At 26.7% G+C, this 25,212-nt stretch overlaps 1 protein-coding gene across 1 annotated transcript; it reads right to left on the bottom strand.

The window, feature by feature from the left end:
• Window positions 1–1,390: 1,390 nt before the first annotated feature.
• LOC145834666 (uncharacterized) lies at window positions 1,391–19,699 on the bottom strand. Its single transcript, XM_082942153.1, has 17 exons — window positions 19,485–19,699; window positions 17,587–17,727; window positions 13,270–13,419; window positions 12,742–12,890; window positions 12,247–12,386; window positions 11,867–11,957; window positions 11,422–11,548; window positions 10,878–10,966; window positions 10,668–10,800; window positions 6,613–6,723; window positions 5,637–5,793; window positions 4,713–4,836; window positions 4,063–4,281; window positions 3,594–3,817; window positions 2,613–2,708; window positions 2,369–2,505; window positions 1,391–1,719 (listed from the first exon to the last, which is right to left on the bottom strand). Exons 1-17 carry the CDS (start codon window positions 19,689–19,691, stop codon window positions 1,660–1,662), a joined length of 2,355 nt encoding a protein of 784 aa, XP_082798279.1. The 5' UTR covers window positions 19,692–19,699; the 3' UTR covers window positions 1,391–1,659.
• Between the last annotated feature and the right edge of the window lie 5,513 nt (window positions 19,700–25,212).

Genomic DNA, 25,212 nt, shown 5'->3' on the forward strand with positions numbered 1-25,212 from the left:
AAACTAAAATATAAAGCTACAGTAACCTGCTATTTCATTTTGTAAATTAGACTTAAGCAAATAATAACAACTAAGCAAAATTATGGTTCAACATATTAAATTGGTATCTCCGCACTATTATACAGGGTCGCCACTCGTTTTTTCAAAAATTGTTCCAGGTTTTCCAATTTTTAAAAGAACACATTTTTGGGTCTATTTTTAGTTTAAAGTCAAGTTTATGGTAAGAAACTGTGCAAAGTAGTATAAAAACATTGAAAAGATACTGTAAAGCCACTTAAAATATTTTTTTTAATAAAAAAAAAATTAATGATGACAAAAGATTTTTATTTATATGATAGAATTTTTGAGTCAAATTGAAATTTTACTACAAAACATGTGAAAATTCCAGGTTTTTACAAAATTTCTTAAACACCAGGTTTTTTTTCCCTGAACTGTCAAATTTCAGGTTTTTCCAGGTAAAGTGGCAACCCTGATTATAATTTTGTTGAGAGTCGATTTTATTTAGGTTTAATCATAGTTTGTATTTTGCTTGCTTTAAGTATTACTTCCAATTTTAAACAACCAAACTGTATTGTTTTAATAAATTGAAATACTACAAATCAATAGTATAATTGAAATATATCAAGGAGAATAATGTTTGTTTTCTTTTTTTTTGTATTGATAATTTTGGTTTATTTATATTTACTAATATCACATTTTTAAAATTTGTTTTTTTGTTATTAGACTTAAGAAATGCTTTTTTAATTTTTAAATGAAGTAGATTCAGATCACAAAAATTTTCTCATTAGAGTGATAGACTGCCGTATCACATTTAGACCTTTTACTTAATTCTATACTAAGTATTAATTATACATATATACTTCTATACTGTACTAATAAGTACATACTGTACAGATTTCCAAAACGAATTAAGCTCAGACAAAGCGTTTATTTTGCAAAAAGTGTATGTTTGTATCAATAAGATCAACCCAAAACCTATAAATTTTCTAATATAAATCTTAAAATTAAATATGAGTATATTTCAAAATAGTCAGTTTGAAATTGGCCGAGTTAGAAATAAACGACTTGTAGTTAAAATTACAAAGTATCATTTTTTAATTAACCCTATATCGTAAGACTACATTTAGTTGATATTATACATTTTTTTTTATTTATAGTATGAGTAGTGTTTATAAACTATTGCATTAGCTGCTAGACTTAAGTTTGTACTATTAATTGATATTTATGTTGTAGTACATCTACGTAAACTATTAATAAGTGGAGTCTTAAAACTATGTTTCATATATATATGATATTTAACTTTACTGGTAATACTAACTAATCGAAATACTTTAAAAAAAAGTTACAATAAATTATCAAAACTTAAAATTTATCATCTTAAAAATAGCAAGAACAACTCTATTTATTTTAAATAGCACGTATTATTTTAACAAGTCTTAAAATACTATATAAAAAAAAAAGAGATGACAAAATATTTTTTTTGTAATATTCTAGCGATTTCTTAATTTTTTAATTTCCTATAACAAAAAAGAAAAAATAAGACTGATAAAATGTCTTATTAGCCTACTAAAGACTTTTCAAAAAAAAAAACACTGTTAGCTTTTAAACATTAACTAAAATACAATTTGCTATTTGGACACATTGTAAAAATTTAACTAGTTACTGGTTGGCCTTTATGAAATCTGAGATCACATTGTTAGTGTCTTCATCATCGGATTCCTAGCAAAACAGTTTTATTATATTTATATTGTCATTTTATTTAACTGAAGTATGTATAAAAAAACTTCATGAAGATTTTAATTTTAAAATATGCTTACAACATTTAAAAACAATTAATATATCTAAACAATAACACAATATCTGCAAATTCAAGATACTTATGCTATGATTTTACAATTAGTGATTTTTATCGTTATTCAAATGAAAAACAATTATAAATAATTTTAATGAAAGGATTTTTAAAATATGTTTAAGCATTAATGTTAAACAAATGCAACCAATTTACTTTAGCTACATACAATCAATACCAGGGTTTCTAAAAGTGGGCGGTACCGCCCCACTGGGGGCGATTTTAGTAAGTTGGGGGCAATAATTAGTAAAGGGGCGAAAGGGGGGGTCGATTTTAAAACTTACACTAGATATTCTTGAGTTGCAGATGAAGAGCAAAAAAGTCATGGATGTCTTAAATGGTAGTCTTGTTGGAGGGGGCGATAGCCTTTTAAATTTGTTAAAAGAGGGCAATTTGAAAAAAAAAAAATTGGGAATTCCTGATCGATATATAAATTGTTTAAAGGTTTAAAATAACATTTTACTAAATAATCCAAAAGTGATCTTACAACTTAAAATAACAGTTAATATTAAAACAAACCGATAATACATTGTTAGTTTCTTCTTCAACTTTGCTTTTCTTTGGGCTAGGCTCATTCTTATTTTCTTCAAACGATTTTCTTTTTTCAGTAATTTTCTCACTAACTTCACATGCGATATTAACAATATGCAATCGCGCTGTTTTTATAAACTTAAAATTAACAATCTATATGAAAAATATCAAAAATTGACAGAAAATTGGCTTAACTATAATAATATTTTGTGAAGTTGTAAAAATAACTTACGTGATTCTACAGGAACTTTTTCAATGTCGTTCTCTAACGCAGTACTTTCTTCTTTGTTATCTTTTTGGTCCTGATTATTGTCAAAGTTCTCTTGAGCTGTGATTTTATACATAATAAATTGAAAATTTAATACCAAAACGTTGAAACACCTAACTGCTTAATAAAAGCAACGTTCATATAATACTTATAGTTCATAAAATAAAAGTTGCATTTTTTATAAAATTATCATGCTCAATTTATAACTTTAAAGTGAAATTTATATTTATTAAAAAATTTATGTTAGTCATTGTTTAAAATATTTGAGCCTGTGTAAAATAAGTTGGTTGGTATCAAAAATATATTTTTTATAAAAAGTGAAAAACATAAGTTATACTGTGTTATTTGTTACAGAAAAAAATTATTTCAATCAAAATAAACAATTAAAGTTATAAACTTATACAGTTATAAGGAGAAAAAGTATTAATATTTTATTAATAGTTAAAAAAAACAATGCTTCGCCTTGTAATGCTCTTCCCTTACAATCTGATCTTTAAAATGCTAATTAATAAATAAATGGAAGATGTTATATATAAGACAAAACAAGATACTAAAAAATAGCTAGAAATCGTTAACTGAATGGAAAAATATATCAAACTTTAGACTATTTAATATTAACTAAAATAGTATTAAAATATGGTTGTAATCCAGAATGTTTTTAATTTTTTTTTAGATTCAAAAACTTTAAACAATACATACAAACCATCTTAAAAAACTTTTATTAATTTACTCATAAAATTAACAACTTTTTTCCTAATTTTGAGCGCCTCGTTTTATTTATTACTTATATTACATTATTTTTATTTGTTTTTTTTTCAATCATAAATTACAACTAAAGAGCCATTCAGGGCAAAAAATTGTGTTTATATTAGTACCTGTTAACAAAACCTAAACAAAAAATATCTTAATTTGTAGCTGTTTTTTCATTATGAAACAACTAAATACCTTTCACATTTAATGATGCAATTGAAACATCTTTTACAGTGTCTTCATCTTGCTCAACAACCATGTCAACTTTCCCATTGACAACACACTCACTGTCCGAACAATCATTTTTCATCTCAACATTTTCTTCATTGATAGCTTCAACCGTGGATAAGTTTTCCAATTCAGGCTCATAGTCGCTGAGAATTTGTTCGTCCTCTGGCTCGGAATCATCTGCTTTGGTGCTGCAATATGATTAACAAACTTTAGATCTTGAACATCTTAAAAAACTTTTTTGTTTTATTTCACAACAATGTAACTCCTGTATAACTTTTTCTTTTCAGTGAAAACTTACCCAAACATTAATTAAGTTAAAGAAGTTTTTTTTTCAATTGAAATTTTTAAAAGACTTAATAATTGTTTTAAAAAGTAAAAGAACGATGAAACTTCGAACAAATCAATAAGTTAACATTTCAATAAAAACGCTTACTTTGTGTAGCTGAACGCCTCCCTTATGATGGTGGTCCTCTGCAACGCCGACATCTTGAACAAGGACTTTTGCAAGAAGCTCTTGACGTCGGTGCTGACGTCGTTGTTGCGCGCGAACTGCATCAGGTTGTACGCGGAAGACTGCAGGTGCGCGGGAACCTTCTCCTGGAAGCAGACGGCTTCCAGCAGCTCGTACAAGCCCTTCCTGAGGCTTTCGTTCCTGCGTCGAAAGAAGTAAATGAAAGTTGTGGTTTAAAATGCTTGATATTTTGTAATTGTCAAACAAAGTTTAAAAGTTTTAAATTTTGTTTTTGCAACAAAAAAAAATTTCCGAGTGTAATAGTTATGAACCTGCTGGCTGCAGTATTGCTACTCGAATTTAGTTGGCTAAAACTTGATATCTAGTTATTTGAAGTTTAAGCGATTTTCAACCTTAATTTAATCAATCAAACTTACTATTTATTATATCTTTGGGTAAAGTGGGTTAGATTTCAGGGTTAGGTTTTAAAACTTTAGGGAATTGGTTCAGACATAGGATTTAATTGATAGCACTGTACTGCTGTTTTTAATTTTCTAAAATTAAATAAGTGAAAAAAAACAAAACAGTACTGCAGCCACCCTGTTGTGTATGCTCAATATTTTGAAACTGACTTGAGATACAGAACCGTTGAATCGTCTTCTATAAGCAGCTTCCTCACCAAATCAACAACTGTGTTCTGAAGAGCTCGTTTCTCGTCATGTTCCAATCCGTATGTGTAAACAACATCAACAGCAACTGTTTAATAAAAAATTACACAAGATCCAAAAAGGACACACGTTAAAGTAGAAAAAATTTTCAGGTGCCCAGGATGTGGTCAGCAAGAATATATTATTCACTTACAGTTAGCAGGTGGTAGTCAAGTTTTCTTAAATTACTTTGGTTGAAGTAGTAATCAATTGAAAAAGTGTGTACAAATGCAAACTATTTAGCAGATAAATAATAAATAGTATACTGTTACATAAACTAACATTTTCACCGAAGAAAATTATGCTCACTTCTCTTGTTCGATTGGTTTTTTTTAGTTTTTCGTTAACTTAAAAGTAAATAAGATCTTAAAAGTAAATATTGTCAAATTATTTAATATTTTTTAGTAGTTATCTTAAGATCATTTGCGAAGCTGTTACAATTTTTTTGTCCACATTTAAACAGTTTTATTTGTTGTTTATTCTATTTGCTTTTCTTCACATAGTTTTTATAGGGTGTACGATTTAAAACCGAACTCGCCATTATTTACAACTAATGAAACATCTATAATACTGTTCCTAGAAATTAACTACACAAATAGATAAATTTCTTAAATTTTAGTATTATCATAACTTGTAGTGCGTTGCCACACTGTTTTTTGTTTTTTTTTCTAACAGAAGAAAAGTTGTGTTTTTAAATTCCTGATAATAAAATTTAACTAAGAAGCTGTTTAGACTTTACTGCTTTGCAGATGAAAACATATCAAACCTAAAGTTTTAATATCTACTACGCTTGGGAAACGGCTTTCTGAACAATCAAAAACAACAAAAGCACGCATTGCATCCAACTACCTTTCAGAGCCTTCTCGCACAGTTCAACCTGAGATCTCTCATCGTACAAACAGCTGGTGGTGGTGTTTCTCGTGTCGACCATCAGCGGGGTCCTCTTCTTCTTGCTTCTGTTGTTGCCGTTGTTTCGGTTCTTCTTCGAAACCTCCGCGTCTAAAACCTGCGTGAGAAGTTGGTATGATAAATAATATTAATGAGAAATAATCAAGCCGTTATGCCGGCACAGAAAGAGCGCTGCTACCAGAGCAAGTTACTTACAGACCGGATAAGTTGAGCTGTAAAGCACAATAGTGAACAAAAAAATATTTGTTACCTTTTCAATAAACTTAGTTTTAGGGTTGCCACTCTTTGAGTCAAAAAACCTTCCCTGAGTGACCAGAAACTTCCCTGAGTAACCTTAAACTTCCCTGTGTTTCCCTAAGTTTTTTTTCAAATTCTTAAAAATTTTATTATTTATTAAAAAATCACAATGTTTATTCTAAGAATATTGAAGAACTAGCCGCAAGGCTAAAAAATTTCTAAATAAGCACTTAAAAATAAATAAAACTAACTTTTTTGTATAAAACATTGAAACTAGATTAACTAAATCTCATTCTAGATCCAGAAAAAAATTCCTGAGATATTTTTAATTTAAATTTATAGAAAAAACCAAAACTGCCTTGAGTTTCCCTGAGTTAAAAAAAAAAGAATCAAAATTCCCTTAGATTTTCTATAACTTGAAAATTCCTTGAGTTTCCCTGAATTCCATGAGTGTGTGGCAACCCTGTAGTTTGTATATAAAAAATACTTTATCGAAAGCAACAATTAAATAAATAGAGTGTAACACAAGCATTTATCATTATAAAAGTATTTTAACTAAAAGAGTTTTAACAAATAGTAGTGAAGACCTAAACTAAGATAAATAAATTCCTAAAAAATTTAAAAAGATTTAACTACTTTTTTACAACATTTGTGTAGTTAACAAAAATCAACAACGAACAATAGACGTATTTTGCCCAGTAGATTTTATATCTTCAACCAATATTTGATATATTGTTTTTTCATCTTGGCACTGCTCGTTTTTGACGAAATTGCTCCACCTGCCTTTTTCCTGTAAAAATTAAATTTACTCAAAAACTAAAATAAAATTATTAACAAACCGGGGTTTGTACGCAAAATTTTGCAATTTAAACTGAAATTCTACCTAATTTTTGTTGTTAGGCGCCAAGTTGTAACCAGATAAAACAACGTAACCTACTAGAATAGTTTTAACTGCGTAGCCTACTAATAATATAAATTTTTAGCACATTTTCTATATGGTATACTGACAATTTCCACCCGCGCACAATTCCAATTCAAAACTTTTTATTTACTTTTCTTTATTTATTCCATTTTTTTGTTTTATATATACTTATTAGTTATATACTTTTTGCTATCACTGTTACCCCTAACCCTTACCCTTGGTAGGTAAGCAGTTCTCGGATTTGACCGAAGTGGATTTAATCCGGTGGGATTTGATCGCGGGTTAGAAATAAGTGGTTCCCTTTCTACATTTTTAAGGAGGTTAATAATAATTAATAGTTAAATAGAATATAAAACGAGTTCGTTGTAATTTAACAGTAAAAACAACGAAAGGGTAGGTGTCAAAATGTACGAATGACACTTTTGCGCGGTGTGACTTTTGCACGAGGAAACTTTTGTTCAGTTTGAAACTTTTTTTTCTCTTATTTTTAATGTATATTTTCTTTTTTTTTAAGTTTTACTGATACCCCTGACCCTTACTCTTGGTCGTTTTTTTCTTTCATTTTTTTACTATCACTGTTACTCCTAATGCTTACCTTTTTTTCTTATTAAAATTTTTTTTTACTACTACTGTTACCCTTAACCATGACCCTTGGTTGGTTACATTCTTTATTCTTTTTTTTTTATTAACTTTTGTTTTTATTTTTGAAACATAACTCTTTGTGCAAAAGTCACTTCGTGCATTTTTGACCGGTCTACCTTTGAAAAGTAGACCATTATTAATTAACAAATTGAGTACTTTTCGAAACTGTTTTTCTTAACTTTTACATACTTGTTTCATTGAAAACAGTTATCAAACTACTTGTATTTTAAATATAATTTAAATTAATATTTTGTTTTAATAGAAAATCAACAATCAACAATAGAAAATCTGGCAAGACTTAATGCTTTGTTATGACAAAAACAAAGTTTATTATTATAAAATATATTTTTTTATACAATTCAGTAGATCAAATATATCAAATAGTTTCTTTTTTCATATGATATTAAAGATGTAAAAACCAAATTAGATATTAACAATTTTTTAACTACCTATTATAAACATTATAAAAAATTTTATAACATTTGTTGTCATTACAGCTAAAAGCACGTTTAGCATTTATGATTTGTACTATGTATAACTTGAATGTTATATTAAAAAAACTCTTTTTAACATGTTTGATCAACTAACTTGATCCATTAGTATGACATAATTTATACATACTATGACAAAATAAAATACAATGTTAATTATCACAATGACCGGGAGGTCTTTTCGTGCACCCAGATCCTTGGACCAAAGTGTTTTCTAAGTATATTTTCGTTTTATTTTTGTTCAATAAACCTACTCACAAAATTATCGATTAAACACATAAAATAAGTTTTGTTAAGTTCCTTATATTTAATTTGTAATCTTTTTGTTAATTTATTATTTTTAGAAAGCGTATATGTATGACTAGATGCCTTAAATCTAAACATTGTGATGTTTAAAGTTTACTAAGAATATTCTATTTAAAATATCTAACTAAATGTGCTTAAATATCGTTTTAATTAAGAAAGCTTATTTTAAACTACTAGAAGTGAAATGGTTTCGAACATACAGGTTATAGTTTATATATTACCAGTCTATGAAGCTGGCGTCAAATAACTTGCCATACACCTTTAAGAATAATTCTTTTACATGATAAAAATTTATGCTTATTTATACAAAATTCTCAAGTTTAACTCTTTGAAAACTTTAATGACGTCACTAAAAAACTGGGAGCGAAAAATTTCTGCTTGAATTTTTTTTGAACATTCATGTTTACTAGTGGTCGTCAAGGTGTACACTGGCGCACACAAGGTGTACAAGAAACTTTTTGTGGGGTGCACGAAATTTTTAGGGTACACGAAATTTTGAGATAACAAAAAAAATACATAGAGTTAGATTAAGTATGTAGTTAATATGTAATTAATAAAGTATTTAAAGAATACTGAAGTGGGGATTTTTGTAGTAATTGCGGAGAAGTGTTCAATTAATAAGTATGTAAGACAAAGCCACATAACTAAAATATAATTGTAAAAATAAAGTAAAACAAATAAAGAAGTCAATTAAAAAAAAGATCAAATAAAAAGTTTTAGCTTCAGTCGTAAATGGTTTGCATGTAAATACAAATTGATTTATGACTTTTAAGGAGAAATGCACTAATAAAAAAGTTTATGTAGTCCCACCACTAGCGGCGCTTATTCAAATTAGATCTTGGGGTGCACCGATATTATTTTTTGCAACTTGGTGTACACAGAATTTGATTAGCTTGACGACCACTGCTTTAACGTAATAATAAGTTGTTTAAATATTCTGTTGTACTTTTTTACTGTTATGTTTCAAAAGGTTGATCTTTACCTACTGAAACCAATAATAAAATAAAAACTGGGTTTGCATTTTGTAATATTATTCAATTTGTAATTTTGAACTTCAACTTCTAAACATGTTGCAAATATTTTCTTTTTAATATTTAAAAAGTTTATAAAAGTTGTTTTATTATTATCAAAACATTTGTTTTACATCACTTTGATTTCGACCATTTACAAATACAAACACATCATGTCGAAAAAATTTCTGCAAATGCTTTATAATGCTTTTTTGGAAATAAATTCATCAATAAAATGAAAAGTTAAAAATTGGAAACGAATGTTTTTACTTCGAAATAACAACAACTTGTTACAAATTACCAAACAGGGTTAGTACGCTAAGTTTTGCAATTTTAGGACTGGAACTAATTTTTTTAGACTGACTTTTTCCTAATATTTGTTGGGCGTCGCCAAATTGGGTTTATAATTAGATGAAACTACGTAGCCTTTCAGTTTAGTTGTAATGACATAGTCTACTATGAATAGAAACTTACAGTACACTTTTAAAGTTTAAATTTCAAATCATTTTATTATATATGGTCTCTTAAAAATATCATAACATTCTGAGTTGTCTCAACTTGAACTTTACCGCTACAAAAATATTAAAAATTATACTTTCAGGGTGCTAATTCAGATAGTGTACTGGGCTACAAAAACATAATGCTTGTTTTAATATTTTAATAATATATTCAAGTTAAGACAAACTTTTTTAAAAACTAATTTCTGAAATTCAGAAATTTTCTAGCATTTGTACCGACAAATCATGGCATTTTGCCAATGAAGCTTTGATTAAGTAGAACTAAGGATAAAAAGACCAAATGCTTATTAATTAAAACATAAATTCACATTTTAATATTTTTTAAAAAACAAATTGATCCTCAAATTACTTTTAGGATCCCAAAAATCTACAAGCAGTTGTACTGATAAATTCTTACATTTTGCCAATAGTACTACAATATCAATTGACAATTGGAAAAAAATTCACAATATACTAATCTACTCAATAAAAAGAATTTATAATTTTTAAAAGATTCACAAACTTTTAAGCACTTGAACTGACAAAATCTGACGTTTTGCTTTTAGTTCCAAAAAAACCAACTTAGCCTGATTTAGTATTAACACTGATAAACGTAGTTTGCTCAAATTTATTGAGAAAAAATAGTGATAAAACCTAAAATAAACTACGACTATTTTTTTATAATTTAAATTATAAAAACATTATGTATATTAAAAAAAAAGATAATGTCATAAACTAAATTTGTATACATATTTTATTCACGTCAGCCTAGTACTAACTAACATTTGTATTTAAGTAATTTAATTATAAATATCATTTGATCCACGTTTAAGTGATTAACAAAAAGTAGTATAAAGATAACTAACTCTCAACCACAGAGAAACGAATTCGTAGTATTCACATCTAACTTTGCTGGATTTGTTAAACTTGGCGTCTTTTATCATTCCCAGCCCGCGATGAAGAAAATACTTCACAAAGTCGTATTCCGTTTTCGGCATGCTAAAACATAATTATATACTCTGTTAGTAAAACATAAAACACTTCGAATCGTGTTTTAATTTTTTAAACGCACTAACCCGTTGGCAATGTGACGTAACAGCTTTACTGTGCTCAATTCCATTTCTGTGAAGTACCTCTTCCTCGCAAGCACCGTTTGAGTTTGTGGCTGAAAAATTTAATTGGTAAAAAGTGAGTATTTGTTTTCCGAACAACAAATAAGACTAGAATATAAATGGGTACATGACAATTTAAATTGTTTAAAAAAAGGGTCACAACTCAAAAAGTAATGTATATTTGAAAAAAAAAACACATACGTAGGCCAATTAATACCTACAAACCATTTTTTATTTTTCGCATTTTTTTTTCTGATATAACTTAAATAAGTTTTAGAACACATTAATTTTCAGCAGATTTTAAATATCTCAAGAAATTTTTAAAACTTTGCTAAAATGAAAAAAATGCTTGTAGATATTTAATAAGACCTACATACGTATTTGCACTTTTTCAAATATATATTACTTTTTAAGATATGATCTCTTAAATATTTTTTTTAAGAATTTGAATTGTCGGAACTTAAATTTCCATGTAACCGCATGTAATTCAAAATAAAAATAAACCAACCCCGTTTCTGTCAAAAAACGTAATCAGCTTGTTTATGAGGTCAATCATTCTTTTGAACGGGATTTGCACGCTTGATTCCAAGTCAACGTCAAAGAGCGCACAAATACACTTGCACACAGATATGTACCTGGTTTATTTAAAATTTATTTTCATAATACAAGCTACAATGTGGTCGTTCTAAATTTGAAAATAAACTTTTTTAGTGCACGAAAATATTTAAACTCGGAATAAGATGCCTAAAAAAATATTGAAGGTTTTTTTTTTGTGTAAGTTTAAAGACGTTACAATAACTTTATTTTCTTAATCATTATTTGAGAAAATAGATACAGAAGATATGAAAATTTGTAAAAATAACAACTTAATTCTTAAAACTTGATATTTTTTAACTTTCTAAATACAATCTCTTCGTAGTAACCTTTTAAAAATAAACTTTTAAAAAAATCACCTTTGTATAATATCGCGAGAAGCTTGCGGCTCTGAATCGGAAATTTTGCTGAGGTGAAGAGTCGTTGAGCCGTAAATAGAATCAAGCCCGTCTGTTGCAATACAATGTGCATTGAAAAATGTTTATAGTAAACAGTCACTAAATTTCGTGCAAACTATTAAGCTGGTTTTCTACTTTAAATGAGTTAGAAATATATGTGTACGAGTCTGTTTTTACAACAAGATTTAGATTTAAAGAACAGCTCATTATTCGAAATTTTTTCAAGGTAATATAATTAACATTTTATGAACAGCGATTGTTGACAATTAATCCGATAACACTACTTATTCAAAACACACATTTTAAGTAGCAAATTGCAACAGTAAAAAGTGTCAACAAACCGTAGTCCTCGTCGACTACAAACTCCACGCAGTACTCGAGCGCGTTGACCGCTTCGACCAGCTGACCGTTCCACGCTTCCACAAAAACCTGGTCGTCGTGGCCGCCGCCGCTGCCTATCACCGGCAACTTGCTCCATATGCTAATAATACGCTCAATGTTAAAACAAGTACATATTATCTACTAATCTATTGGTTATTTTTTAATGATAAACGTTGAAATTTAACGGTCGTGACACTTTGATAGTATCTCCTTATTCCCGTTTAATGAATTCTTTTCTGGTGTATATAATTTTCTGGAGAATAGATTAAAAACTTATTTTATGTCATTATATAAATATTAAGTATTGATGTGAGTTTATTAATATTCTCAGTTGAAACGGAACTATTCTAAATGATGTTTTCTTGTTCACATACAAATGATTGGTATGATTAAACGCTTAAAATGTTTTTTGGAACACTAAAACATAAAAATTAATAAAAAAGTATACACAATACCTTATAGAAATATCTTGAAGTTTTTGATCATAACAGCAAATGAAATTGTGCAGAAGTTTACACAGTTTTCCTCTTTTTATTTTGAATTCGGCACACTTGGGAAACACATCAACAATTGATTTTAAAATTAACAATATAGGCTCGTCAACCTGTAAACAAAAAAGGATTTTTAAATTTTAAGTGTCAATTTGAAAACTAATTTATTATTAAACTACCATAAAACATGATTTTGTTACATATATCAACTAACCGCATTACAAAAATTTTCATAACAAACTTCTGTATATCATTTACCAAAAACTATTAATAAGTTAGAACGTTATTCGTATACGTTTTTTAACTGAAATAGTCTAAGCTTAAACTTATAAAAAAGTTACAATATTATTAAAACTCAAAAACTGTTTCAGATTTTTTTCCAATTTTTTATATGATGATACTATTTCTTTAAATTATAAAACTCAAAAACTATAAATCAAAAATTAAAAAAAAAATTAATGTGGTAGCTTACGTTAGCTCGTAAAAACTAACTGTTTTTTTAGAAGATAAAATGGTGTCTACAATGGTTGGGAGCACAGTGTTAGCAATCTCTCTGGAACAGCCTGGAATTTTGGAAGCTTGTTCGCAAGTCTTGTGAAAAACTCCACTTGCCAAATTTCTTAACTTTACTGGCTCGTATGTCTGTCAAAGAATAGTGATTTATTTAAAACAAAACTATTTACTATAAAATAGTTTGACTTTAAAGATTAGGATTAAGCTCAGCTAAATTTTTTAGAATAAAAACAAAGAATATATAAAATAATTACTTATACTTATCAAAAAATGCTTAACTAGATGTACTGATTTTTTTTTAAATATTATTGTACAAGTATTTTTTTTACAATAAGAAAACTTTAACTTAGCAAAATGTTTATGAAAAGATCGTTGTTTAGATCAAAAAGATATTTAGATACTAGTACTTATTAATTTTGTATGTTATAATTTTTTTCATAAAAAATATAGATACTTTTAAAACTTTAAAATGATGTAACTTATAACACTATTTTTATGCTTTAAAAGCTAGTAGATGCTTAGTGTATTTAAATTTAAATGCTCTTAAGTTGAAAAACAACACGTTCTACTACAAGAATAAGTTGTAAAGGGTGTACATTAGTTAAAACTGTTGTATAAAAAAAATCCTAAATTCTAGTTGAATTTTATTAGAATTCACAAGCCCTTATAGGTTGAAGCTGATTTGGCACCAGCTCAGTAAAAATTTTGCTTACCTCTACTTTTTGTGGATGCTTTTTGTTAGTGTTACGCTTTAGGAGTAAACCCTAAGGTAAAAGTAGACAAGGATTTATTTTAAACACTGGGGTAGCGGGAACTCATTAGACTTACACTTCAATACTTCAAGAAGATTTTAAAAATCCCATCAAAAAGCAGTAATTGGAGCAGCATAGGAGGTTTGACACTATTTTCATTGTCATTTTGACAGCTTCTTTGACAATGACGATCTCAGCTGTATAAGCATGTCTGTTCCGTTGAGTTTCTTCTCACTGTGGATAGTAGAATTTTGCTTCATGGGTAACAACTAAAATCTTAATTTTTTACCCTGACCATGTGCTTGAGACGTCACTCCAGATTCACAGGATATTTGCAAAGATACCACACGGAAAGCAACAGTCACGCAATAGGGTTGAATCAATAGTTGACTTCTTTCGTAAACAGAAGTTTAAAGGGAGAGAATATTGTTTAATAGAACTCGGTATTTTTTTTAACTAGTTTTGTTTCTTTTCTGCTTAAGGTATTTCAGAAAATATGTAAGTTAAAATGCAGCCAATTTTCTTAAGTTCATCTTCAAAAATTATCAAAAGTACTTTTCAATTTTACATAAAAATTCAAGCTTGCAACAACTATTCAAAAATGTTTGAAATACTTATATGTCCTTTTTTTTTGTTTTCTATCTGATATGGCACAGTTCCAATAAAAATATAACTAGATTCATATGACAACTCAAATTTTTGAATACTTTTTTTTTTTATTATTGCTACTTTTTAAACTATTTGAAGGTGTTTTTAGGGCAATCTAAAGGTATATTTAGGGTCAAATAACTCAAAAAGCCACTAGAAAACCTCAACTGAAATTTTATCAGGCTAGAGCACATATAAACAGAGAATCTACAAAAAATCATAAAACCAGAATTTGTGGAACAAAACTTTTTTTATAGGTTTTTATAAGCAATATCTTTTTTTTTATGTTTATTTATTTAAGTTATTAAAAATTAAAAAATTTCAAGTTTTAAATAACGTGTTTTATTTTTTGTTGAACAATATATCATAGAAATTTTAACAAAGTGTAAGTAATTTTTGGTTTTACTTTCATTATTTTTGAAAGCTTTTATTTGAAAAATTAGAAAAGAACTTAATTAATTTTCGAAATAAAAGTTTTAAAAACTGACTACCTAACAACTTTAACTGTTGAAATACTTAAGCAGAAAACAATCATTACCATTTTTGAAAAAAACAAGCCGAGCTTTACATAACTTTAGATAAGTTTTACTTTAATTAATTTTATTTTCTAGCAAGTAAAAAAAATCATGGTCAGCCTCTTTTTCAGTCCACTGTGAGTCACTGCTTCCAAGTTTAATTTAGCTTTACAAATGGATGGGCGCCAGGGTTTATTTGTGTTGTTACAACCACCACTTGCCTTCAGCTAAGCAGCCAGCAATTAAAAAGGTGTTGTTCCACCACAGTTTACTTTCTTTAGTGGGTGCAAAGTGGTAAGCAGTATTAGTAAAAAATGATCGGCTTGAGATAATCTTATACAGTAGAACAGTCAGGTAGATGAGTTCAACAGCTTGTTTACAATAAACGCTTTCTCTTCTTTATTGTATGCATAATAATGTTCATAATGTTGTATTTTACTTCACCATACATAAAATCTGCTAACAATGGATTACCTTTATAACTAAAAACATATTCCACCAACAATCAAAACCAACAGCAAAGACATAAAAGTAAATCCACTTAACTCAATATTGTGTCAAAAACATAATTAAACATAAAATAAATTGATAGATCAGTAAAGATTTAGTAATTTTTTGTTGAATGGCTGCATAAGTTTAAGATAAACAAAGTTAAGCATTTGACAAACAAATATTGTGCCTGTAGCAAAACATGGACCTTGTAGAGTGTGCAGATCAGAAAATTAGCATCTTCCACTTACAATGCTTCTGTAACATCCTAGAGTTGTTAGGAAACATCACCAACAAGAAGGTGTTGGTGCATACTAATCTCACTACTGTGTTTTCTACCCTCAGGCGGTACAGGCTTTGTTGACTTGGTCAGGTACTGATGGTGGGCCATGAGCCTCTGCTGTACAGCATGTCCCACTTGCTGACAGAGCTTAAATATCAGCACTGGTGGTAAAAGGGTAACTCTTGAAAATAAAAATAACAAATAGAAGGTATTTTCTATCTACAATCGACTAAAAGAACAAAAAACACTAAAAAAAACCAAATAGATAAAGAAACCAGAAAATAAAAAGTTTTATTTTTTGATTTTTAATACTGTAAGTTTATTGTTATTTATCAATTTTTTACATTAGTGATATTAAGCTTCTGTGTATTAGTACACGATTTAATTTGTGAGCACACATAGCCAATTTCGGCTGATAGCAGGTGATAATTTATTCCATTAGAATTAGGTGGTAGAATAAAAACAAAACTACAAAAACTATTTATACACCATACACAACAAACATTTTTAAATTAAAACACATAAAGTAATTAAATTAATAAAGTAACTTATACAAATATCATTTAAAATTAGAAACAGCCATAAAACAATTAAGGGCATAAGGAGGTAAATCACTTTTTTCATAGTTTGATCTTATTTTATTAGTTTTAATTAAGCTACAAGTTGCTTTTCACAGATTTTATAAATTAAAAAAAATTGAGATATAACCGGTTAAAGTCGGAGACTATAACAGTTTCCTTATGGGAGGCGGAAACTAAAAAAGCAATGAAGACTATTTCACTAAAAATCTATCTACTCCTTTGTTTTTTGAGATAATTACTCCAAACTTTCAGGAAGATTTCTTTGCAATATTTAAAAAAAATTGTTGGAAATATTTTTTTTTTAATTATAAAATTATAAAAACAATAAACAAAAAAACTATTTTATTTTTGTTTATTTGTCATAAAATTCTTGTTTTTCTCAATTTTGTTACAAAATAAATTTTTTAAATATTGCAAGGAAGTAATTATGAAGTTTTGAAAGTTTGAAGTAATTATCTCATAAAACATAGCAGAAGATAGATTTTTAGTGATTTCTAGTTATTTGCCATTTTAGTTTCGCCTCCCATAAAATACAAATTGTAGTCTCTGACTTCGACCCACTATATCTCCAAAATTATTTTGAGTTTTTAAAATTTGTAAAAGGCAACTTTTATCTTACCTAAAACTCAATAAAATAAGACTATATTGTGAAAAAGGTGATTTACCCACCCCCTATGCCCTTAAAAGAAAATATGATTGTTTTTTTTTTTGCATAATTGGATATACACTTAAAAAATAAATACTATCAAAAAAGCATCTGAGTTGTGTACCTTGATTTAAATCTATGTTTGCTTATAATCCCATAGACATGCAAGAATTAAAAATTAAAACATGTTTAGTATTTCAAAACATTCCTCTTACTAAATTCTTCTCACTATTTATTGTACTTTTATATTCTTTACTATAAAAACTAAATAGATTTTTTTTTGAAACTAGTAATTATCCTTAACAATACTATTAGGTTTTTAGATACAACTATATTTATGATACTAATAATGAAAGTTAAACTTTTTCACATTTAAACTTACTTCAAGAGCAATGGTTGCTGATTGTTTTAGCCATGATACAGATTTGTCAGACACTATTTGCTCATTGTAACTATTTAGATTCTTTAACATATTATAGAGATCTCTGTATTTAGTTTCCCTGTTTTTTGAAACTTCAGTGCTCTAATAAAAATATAACAACAGTTTTAACATTTTATTTAAACAATCTCTAGCTTAGAAATAAATTGTTTTTAATTTAAAAATATAATAAAACTTGTTTCAAAACAAAAAATTTAAAGTAACAAATCACTTACTTTTCGAATGCTATTGCCAAAAACAAATACTTGTTTTATAAGTTATTTTACATTTTTAAGTTGAATGTCTTTATTTTAAGCACAAACAAATATTTTAATCAAAATTAAGCTTGATTGAAAATGTTATTTTATATTTCAAAAGTTTTTTTATTCATGTAAACTACCAATTTCAATATTTTTTTTAACATACAAGTTTTTTAATTAGGTAAATATAGGTATCCACAAAGTTTGAAACTTTATAACACATATAAAACAATTATATGATTAATAAATTCAACTAATTTTTATCAGATATGTGCAACAGAATAGAGTACAAACAAAATTTAAATGTATTTTACTCTGTTTTATAGCATATCTCTGATGAAAAATATTTAAAACTTATTAAGATTGATTAAATATTTGAGAGTGTTGTGTTTGTTTAAAAGTTTTATATGTTACTCTTAGTATAAAAACTCAAACTTTCTGATCAATTTTGTATTAGTTGCTTATTTTACTAAAAATATTTAGTTTAAGAAATGCATTTAACAACAAAACTTTTGAAAAAAATGTCATATATATGAAATGATGTGTAAACCAATTACTAGTTATATATTTTTTAAGTCGTTGGGTCAAGTTTAAACTTTAAAAAATATTAATTTAATATTTGGTAAGAGTTTATTAAGGCCATAGGGGGGGTAGAAGCCATTTTTTGACCAAAAATAACATATAGACTTATATTATAGTAAATTTCATAATCTTTCAGATGCTTTTTTTAGATTTTAAAAATATTAAGTAACTTTTTTTTTATGACCGGTTATGATTTGTCGGAAACATCTTTTCGGAAGCAACCGAAGCAGAGAAAATCAGTTTTTTTTTTTTTTTTTAAACATAACATCTAATTATTCTACTTTATTTAAATAAAACTCTAATAAAATTTTAATAAAATTTTAACATTTAAAAAAATTTGAATAAAAAACATTTTAATATATTGATGTTGATTACATAAACTTATGCCAAAATTTTACAAAAAAAAAACATAAAAAAATTTACCAAAACTTTAAAGCCGTTTTTCTCAAGTTTTTAAAAACGGGCTTTAAGATCTATCTTCTCCTTCATTTTTCAAGCAATCTTCTTCAAATTTTCAGGAAATGTTCCTTACATTATGAGAAAAAACGTTATTTGTGAATTTTAATAATTTTGAAAAATAAAAATTTTCTGACAAAAAAAAAAAGTGATTTTTTATGAAATTTTTTTTTTTTTTCAAAAAAAAGGTATTTTTACTTGAAATTTTTTAAAGTCACAAATAAATTTTTTTGTTATTGTATAAAGAATAGACTGTGAAAGTTTGAAGAAGATTGCTTAAAAAATGAAGGAGGAGATAGATTTTGAATGCATTAGTCTTTTTTTGCCGTTTTAGTTTTTCCTTCCCCATAAGGAACCTGTTATGCGGCCCGACTTTGGCCGGTCATGTCTCAAAAACTAATTCGAATTTTTAAAAATGGTAAAAAGCAACTTGAAGCTTAGTAAAAACTCTATAAAATAACATCAACTTGTAAAAAACATGGCCTACCCCCCCCCCCCTATGGCCTTAAATAAAGGAAGTTTTATACTGATAATTTTTGAAGTTTTACTAAATTCATTACTAACAGTTTTAGTGGATGCTATTAAAAATAATTCTTCAAGAGACTTTTGATTATTAGGAACTTCAGTAGAAGTAATTTTACAGGCAGATTGCAACGATGTTAAAGCATTTTCTAAATCTTTTCTGTTGTCAGCATTACCAGCTTTGTTCATTTCGCTTTCCACATACTGTAAAATTGTTGCAACAAGCTTTTTAGAATTTGTAGCAGCCATTTTTTTAACTTAGCTGAAAAAATATTTAATCTTGTGTTATTAAAACAAGGAATAGTATAAGTTGTTATTGCAGTTTTACATAATTAAATTTATTTTAGGGAAATATAATCTTAGTTATCTTAGTTTTAAAAAAAGAGATCCTGATTAAAATACAAAAATAGAAAACAAAACAAACTTATAAATTTCAACAGCAAAATAATTTTCGAAAATGTTTATTTAAGGAAAACACAATCTTTTAGTTTTATTAAAAAATAAATAAGCTATTAGTCATTATTTATTGTACATTTTACAATTAAAATTATTTTTAAAATGTATGGGATCAAAGTTTGGAAGTTTCATTGGTTTTTTTATGAAATGCACAAACTAAAAATGCAAACAAAAACTACTTGACTAAAATCTATCTCACTGTAGAGTTTTTAAACGCTATTTTTAAAACTTTTATTGTCTAATTTTTACTAAGTTATAAAATATATCTTAAAAGAAAAAAATAGTTTTTTAACAAACTTAATTTCAAAACTGTTTAAGGGCATAGGGGGGGGTAAACACCCTTTTTTGGTTTTTGATCTTATTTTATACAGTCTTTACTAAGCTACAAGATGCTTTTTACAGATTTAAAAAATTCAAAATATTTTTTGAGACATAGCCGGTCAAAGTCGGAGCCAACAATAGGTTCCTTATGGGAGGCGCAAACTAAAACGGCAAATAACTTGAAATCACTAAAAATCTATCTCCTCCTACGTTTTTTGAGATATCTACCTCAAATTTTCAGGAAGTGTTCCTTGCAGTATTTAGAAAATTCTGTCGGAACAGAATTTAAAAAAACTAAAAAATAAAAATTTTATAACAAAAAAACAAAAAAAAAACTGTTTTTTTTGTTTATTTTTTATAAAAATTTTTTTTTTTTAATTTTTTTTTAAATTCCTTCCGACAGAATTTTCTAAATATATCAAGGAACATTTCCTGAAAGTTTGAGGTAGTTATATCAAAAACCGTAGGAGAAGATAGATTTTTATTGAATAGTCTATTTTTGCCGTTTTAGTTTGCGCATCCCATAAGGATTCTATTGTTGCCTCCGACTTTGACCGGCTATATCTTAAAAGTTATTTAAAAATTTTTAAATCTGTAAAAAGCATCTTGTAGCTTAGTAAAAACTATATAAAATAAAATCAAAAACCAAAAAAGGGTGTTTACCCCCCCCCCCTATGCCCTTAAAGTAAATACTTAAAATTTGATTTGTTCTAAAAGAATATTTTTTCTAAATAAAGCAAGAAACACCTATGTAAAATTTTAGGTGTCAAGCTCAATAAACAAAAAAAAATGATATATTTTTTTTATAGATTTTTACAAAACTGACAATAAATGCTAACCATCAGTATTTCGAACTTTTTACAAAAATAACTAGAATTAATTAGAACTAATTAGAATTAAACAACTTTTTTATTTTCTATAATAGCTGACATAAAGTTCATACATTAGGCTTTTTTTTGTAGTCAATCACAGATTTAAAAAAATATATTGGAAAAACACATAACTTATAAGAAAAACAATAGATTTCTAAGTCAAAAAAGTTAGTCTAAAATTTTTAAATTCTGGAGTACCTGAGATCAGAGAAAACTTTTAACAAGCTTGAATTTATAAAACAAACTAAAATACTTCAAACTAGTCTTGAATTGGTTCAAGTTTTTCTAAAACCTTTAGATAGCATGATTGTAAGTTCACACTGGTGGCAGTGATCACATGATTGGATTGTTGATGTGTTTTTTGTTGTAGCGTTGGCGGATAATTATTTGGGGATTTGAGCTTCATCATTTTCCCACACTTTGTGGTTTTTTGGTGTTGGGATTTTAACCTTGTGAGTGTTTGATACACATGTTTGCAGGGTTTGAGTGTTGACAGGGGTTTTTTCAATAAAGGGTTAGAATTAACTTTTAATTTCATTTTTATTTTAGTTTGGTTATTTTAAAAAAATAGTTTATAGACAGATTTAGTTTTATTTTTAAATAAAAGGTAAATTTTTTCTTAGTAAATTTCAAAAAAGGGCAGGTGAAATAACATGTGATGAGCTCAAACTCACTGGCTTGACCTTCAGAAAATGTTTACCGTTGCAGAGGGGAGAATGAGCTCTTCTGATGTTTTTCTAACATAAAAAAATAAAATAAAAACTACAAATCTAAAAAATGTTTTTATTTGTGTTTTTATTTTAATCAACAATCTTCTAAATTATGCAAAACTTTAGTATATCTTTACATTATGCCAATTTAATCCTTGTAAAAAACGTAGAAAAAATAATAAATATATTTCCTTGAACTTATTTATAAATAGTTATAAAACTTGTATGTACTTAATACATAGTTAGAAAGAAAGAAAGAAAGAAAGAAAGAAAGAAAAAAGTGAACTCTCACAACTATGGTCAATGGATTGGTGTGGAGAAAGACCTTTCGGTCATCAAGCCTCACACCATATATGTGTAAATAACTCAATTCGTTTATGTCGTGTTGAAAGAAAAAAATCCATTGGTTGACACATGTACAAATGAAAAACTACTATAAATGCACAATGTAACTATATAATTAATCATTTTAATAACTATATTTGACCTGGCAATAAACAAATAATTAAGACAAAAGTTAAATTAGTTTGAAGATCATAAATCAGAATCATAAAAAAACAGTTTTCATGTTATCCCTTTTAAAGTGACTTTAAAAAGTTAACCAATTTAACTCATGAGCTTTTATTTTTTTTTCTTTTGTTACTTTGAATTTTGTGAAAAAAAAATGTTTATGATGGTAAATTGGATTATAAAAAAATTACTTAAATGAAACCCCTATTCTAGGATTTAATAAACTTATTTACATAAAAGCTCCTTTTCAGAACATAAAAAGTTATGTCATTTTATCTTCTACGGATTGTCTTTTTTGTGTAATCTTGTAAATTCTTTTTCATAATTTTCACACAAGTTCTGCATTCTATTCTTTTTTTCTTAAAGAATATAAAACAATAATCTTTGTAGATATTTAACGTTATATGGTGCTTTGATTTTACAACAAATCGCCTTTTTAAGTTGAGCAGTTGCAACATTGTTCCCAACATTCTTTTCTCTGGTTTCAAATAATAAGAAAACTAATTTAATATTAGTTATAACTCCGAAATCTTGTCACTTTATACTAATACATGCTGATGTATTCGATTTTTTAGTACTGTTTTTAGATAGTTTCCGCATTGACACAATTCACAGTGAAATTCAACAGCTATTCTTTAATTAAGCCTATGTTTAAACATTCAAGCTCAGAGCAATTTTTTAGTAGCTATCAGATTGCTACAAATGTTATTTTTCGAAGCTTTACTTATCACTGTTTGTTTTTTGTATGTTAATATTTTCCTTGCTCTTCTTCTTAACATAAGTTTTCATGGATCAGTTTCCCAATCATCTTGAATAGAAGTAAAAGTAGTCAAAACTAATCCGATAAATTCAAATACTAATAGCTTTCAAAACAACTTAAGTCAAATATTAAAGTCTACAGTAATACAAAACGAAAGTATAATTTTTTTAATTAATTAAAAAAAACTCTTTTGTTAATACATATAATGAAAAATACTAAAAACTATATAATTTTTTTTTACTGTATAAGTATTTTTTTAAATAAAAATATCTCTTATTTAATTTGTTTCAATATTTTACACTACTTAAGTAGTTTTATTGAAAGTGTCAATTTAGTTGTTAATCTTTTTTTTTCTACTGCATGAGTTTAGTAGTTTAAGTGTAAATATTTTAAACTAGTAATAACTTAACATCGTCAAGTTCATAAGCTTATGGTATCAAAAAGTTAAACAACAAGTTGTTTATTCTATGTTATAGAATATTTTTGTTATTTTGTTGAGAAAAAAGATCTTTACTTTTATTAACACACTTGCCATTTAAAAATTAACAGTTACATGATAAAAACGTTTTTTATTTTAACTTGCTTCATTTGTTTAAAATATATAAGTAAAACCAAAAAAAAAACTATGCTTAAAAAAGTGAGTTTTTTGATTGCTATTTTTATCAAATACAGCTGCATTGTATTTGGTATGTATTCAAAATATTTAAGTCAGCAACAATCAGATTTTTTAGAACTTATGCCAAAGAAATTTTAAATTTTTAGTTTATGTGTGCTGACATAAGTTTTTTTCTTTAAAGTACTCTACTTTACAGTTTTAAATTAAGTATAATTACATTAAAAACAATTTTTTTTCAAACTAAACTGATATTACTTAAACATTTCGATAAAACTTTTCAACACATTCTTATGCATTGCTTCGTATGAAAAGTTTTTTTTTGATACTTCGATTAACTTTTTTTCAATTTTTAGATTTTTTCCGAAGTTTGACAAAACATGGTTTATGAATTTATTCTTTCAAGAATTTATTTTACAAACTAAGTTTCGATCAAAGACCTCTTCAGTGCTTAAATATATCTAAAACGATATATAAAAGTCATTGAAAATAGCATTTAAACAATTGAATTAAAATAAATACAAATTTTTACTCAACATTTTTACTTAGAAAATAAAACAAATTAAATTTTAATATTAAGATTGAATTTGAGGTAAAGTTTAAATTTTAGTTAAGTCTTAACCACAATCATAAAAGCTGTATTTATAAAAAAAACTTTTAGCTTCAAGAAAATAATAGCTACACAAAAATTTATTTAGAGCATGCATAAAACCTTCTTGAAACTAAAAGTTTTTTTATAAAAATCATTCAAGCAAAATTTCAAATTCTCGTAACTACTACAAGTACAAAATTACTTAAATTTTCAATATTTAAGTCACAGTAAAAATTAGCTCGACCAAAATGCATCTTAACTTAAGCTCACTTAATACTATTAACTACATTTTTATTTAAGCAATGTTTACTTTAAAAATCAATTAGAAGAAAATAGAGAGCTACATAAAGCTTTTATTATTATATGTGTTGTTCTTCGATTTTGAAACTTAACTAAAATTTAAACTTTACCCCCAATTCAATTTTAATATTAAAATTTAACTTGTTTTGTTTTTAGGTAATAATTTATCTTAACTATAAGTTTTTATATAAAGCATTCGGGAGGGATTTCAAAATTTCCATAGCTATTACAAGCACAAGATTGTTTAAATTTTCAATAGTTACGTCACGATTAAAATAAGCTTTATTAAAATACATCTGAAAAGTTTAAGATCACTTTAATAACCAAATTTTTGTTTAAGCAATGTTTACTTTAAAAATTAACTAGAAGAAAAAAAAAAGCTACATATAGCTTTTATTATTATTATTGATGTTATATTGATTTTAATCTTAACTAAAATTCTAACTTTACCTTAAGTTCAACCTTAATATTAAAATTTTGCTTGTTAGTTTTTAAAGTAAAAATTTTGAGTAAAAATTTGTTTTTAATTTAATTGTTTAAATGCTATTTTCCATGACTGTTACATATCATTTTAGATTTTTTTAAGCACTGACGAGGTCTTTGACCGAAACTTAGTTTGTAAAATAAATTCATGAA

Source organism: Thalia democratica, chromosome 4 (genome assembly GCF_965202585.1).
Source record: "Thalia democratica chromosome 4, ktThaDemo2.hap1.1, whole genome shotgun sequence".
Classification (NCBI taxonomy): domain Eukaryota; kingdom Metazoa; phylum Chordata; class Thaliacea; order Salpida; family Salpidae; genus Thalia; species Thalia democratica.

Excerpts from the sequence above, each read along its gene's own strand:
- LOC145834666 (XM_082942153.1), bottom strand. The coding sequence starts at position 19,691 with ATGGCTGCTACAAATTCTAAAAAGCTTGTTGCAACAATTTTACAGTAT. Across the intron at positions 6,724-10,667 it reads TCGTTTCTCTGTGGTTGAGA|GAAAAAGGCAGGTGGAGCAA; the intron begins GTTAGTTATCTT and ends TAATTTTTACAG. Across the intron at positions 5,794-6,612 it reads CTGGGCAAAATACGTCTATT|GTTTTAGACGCGGAGGTTTC; the intron begins GTTCGTTGTTGA and ends CTTCTCACGCAG.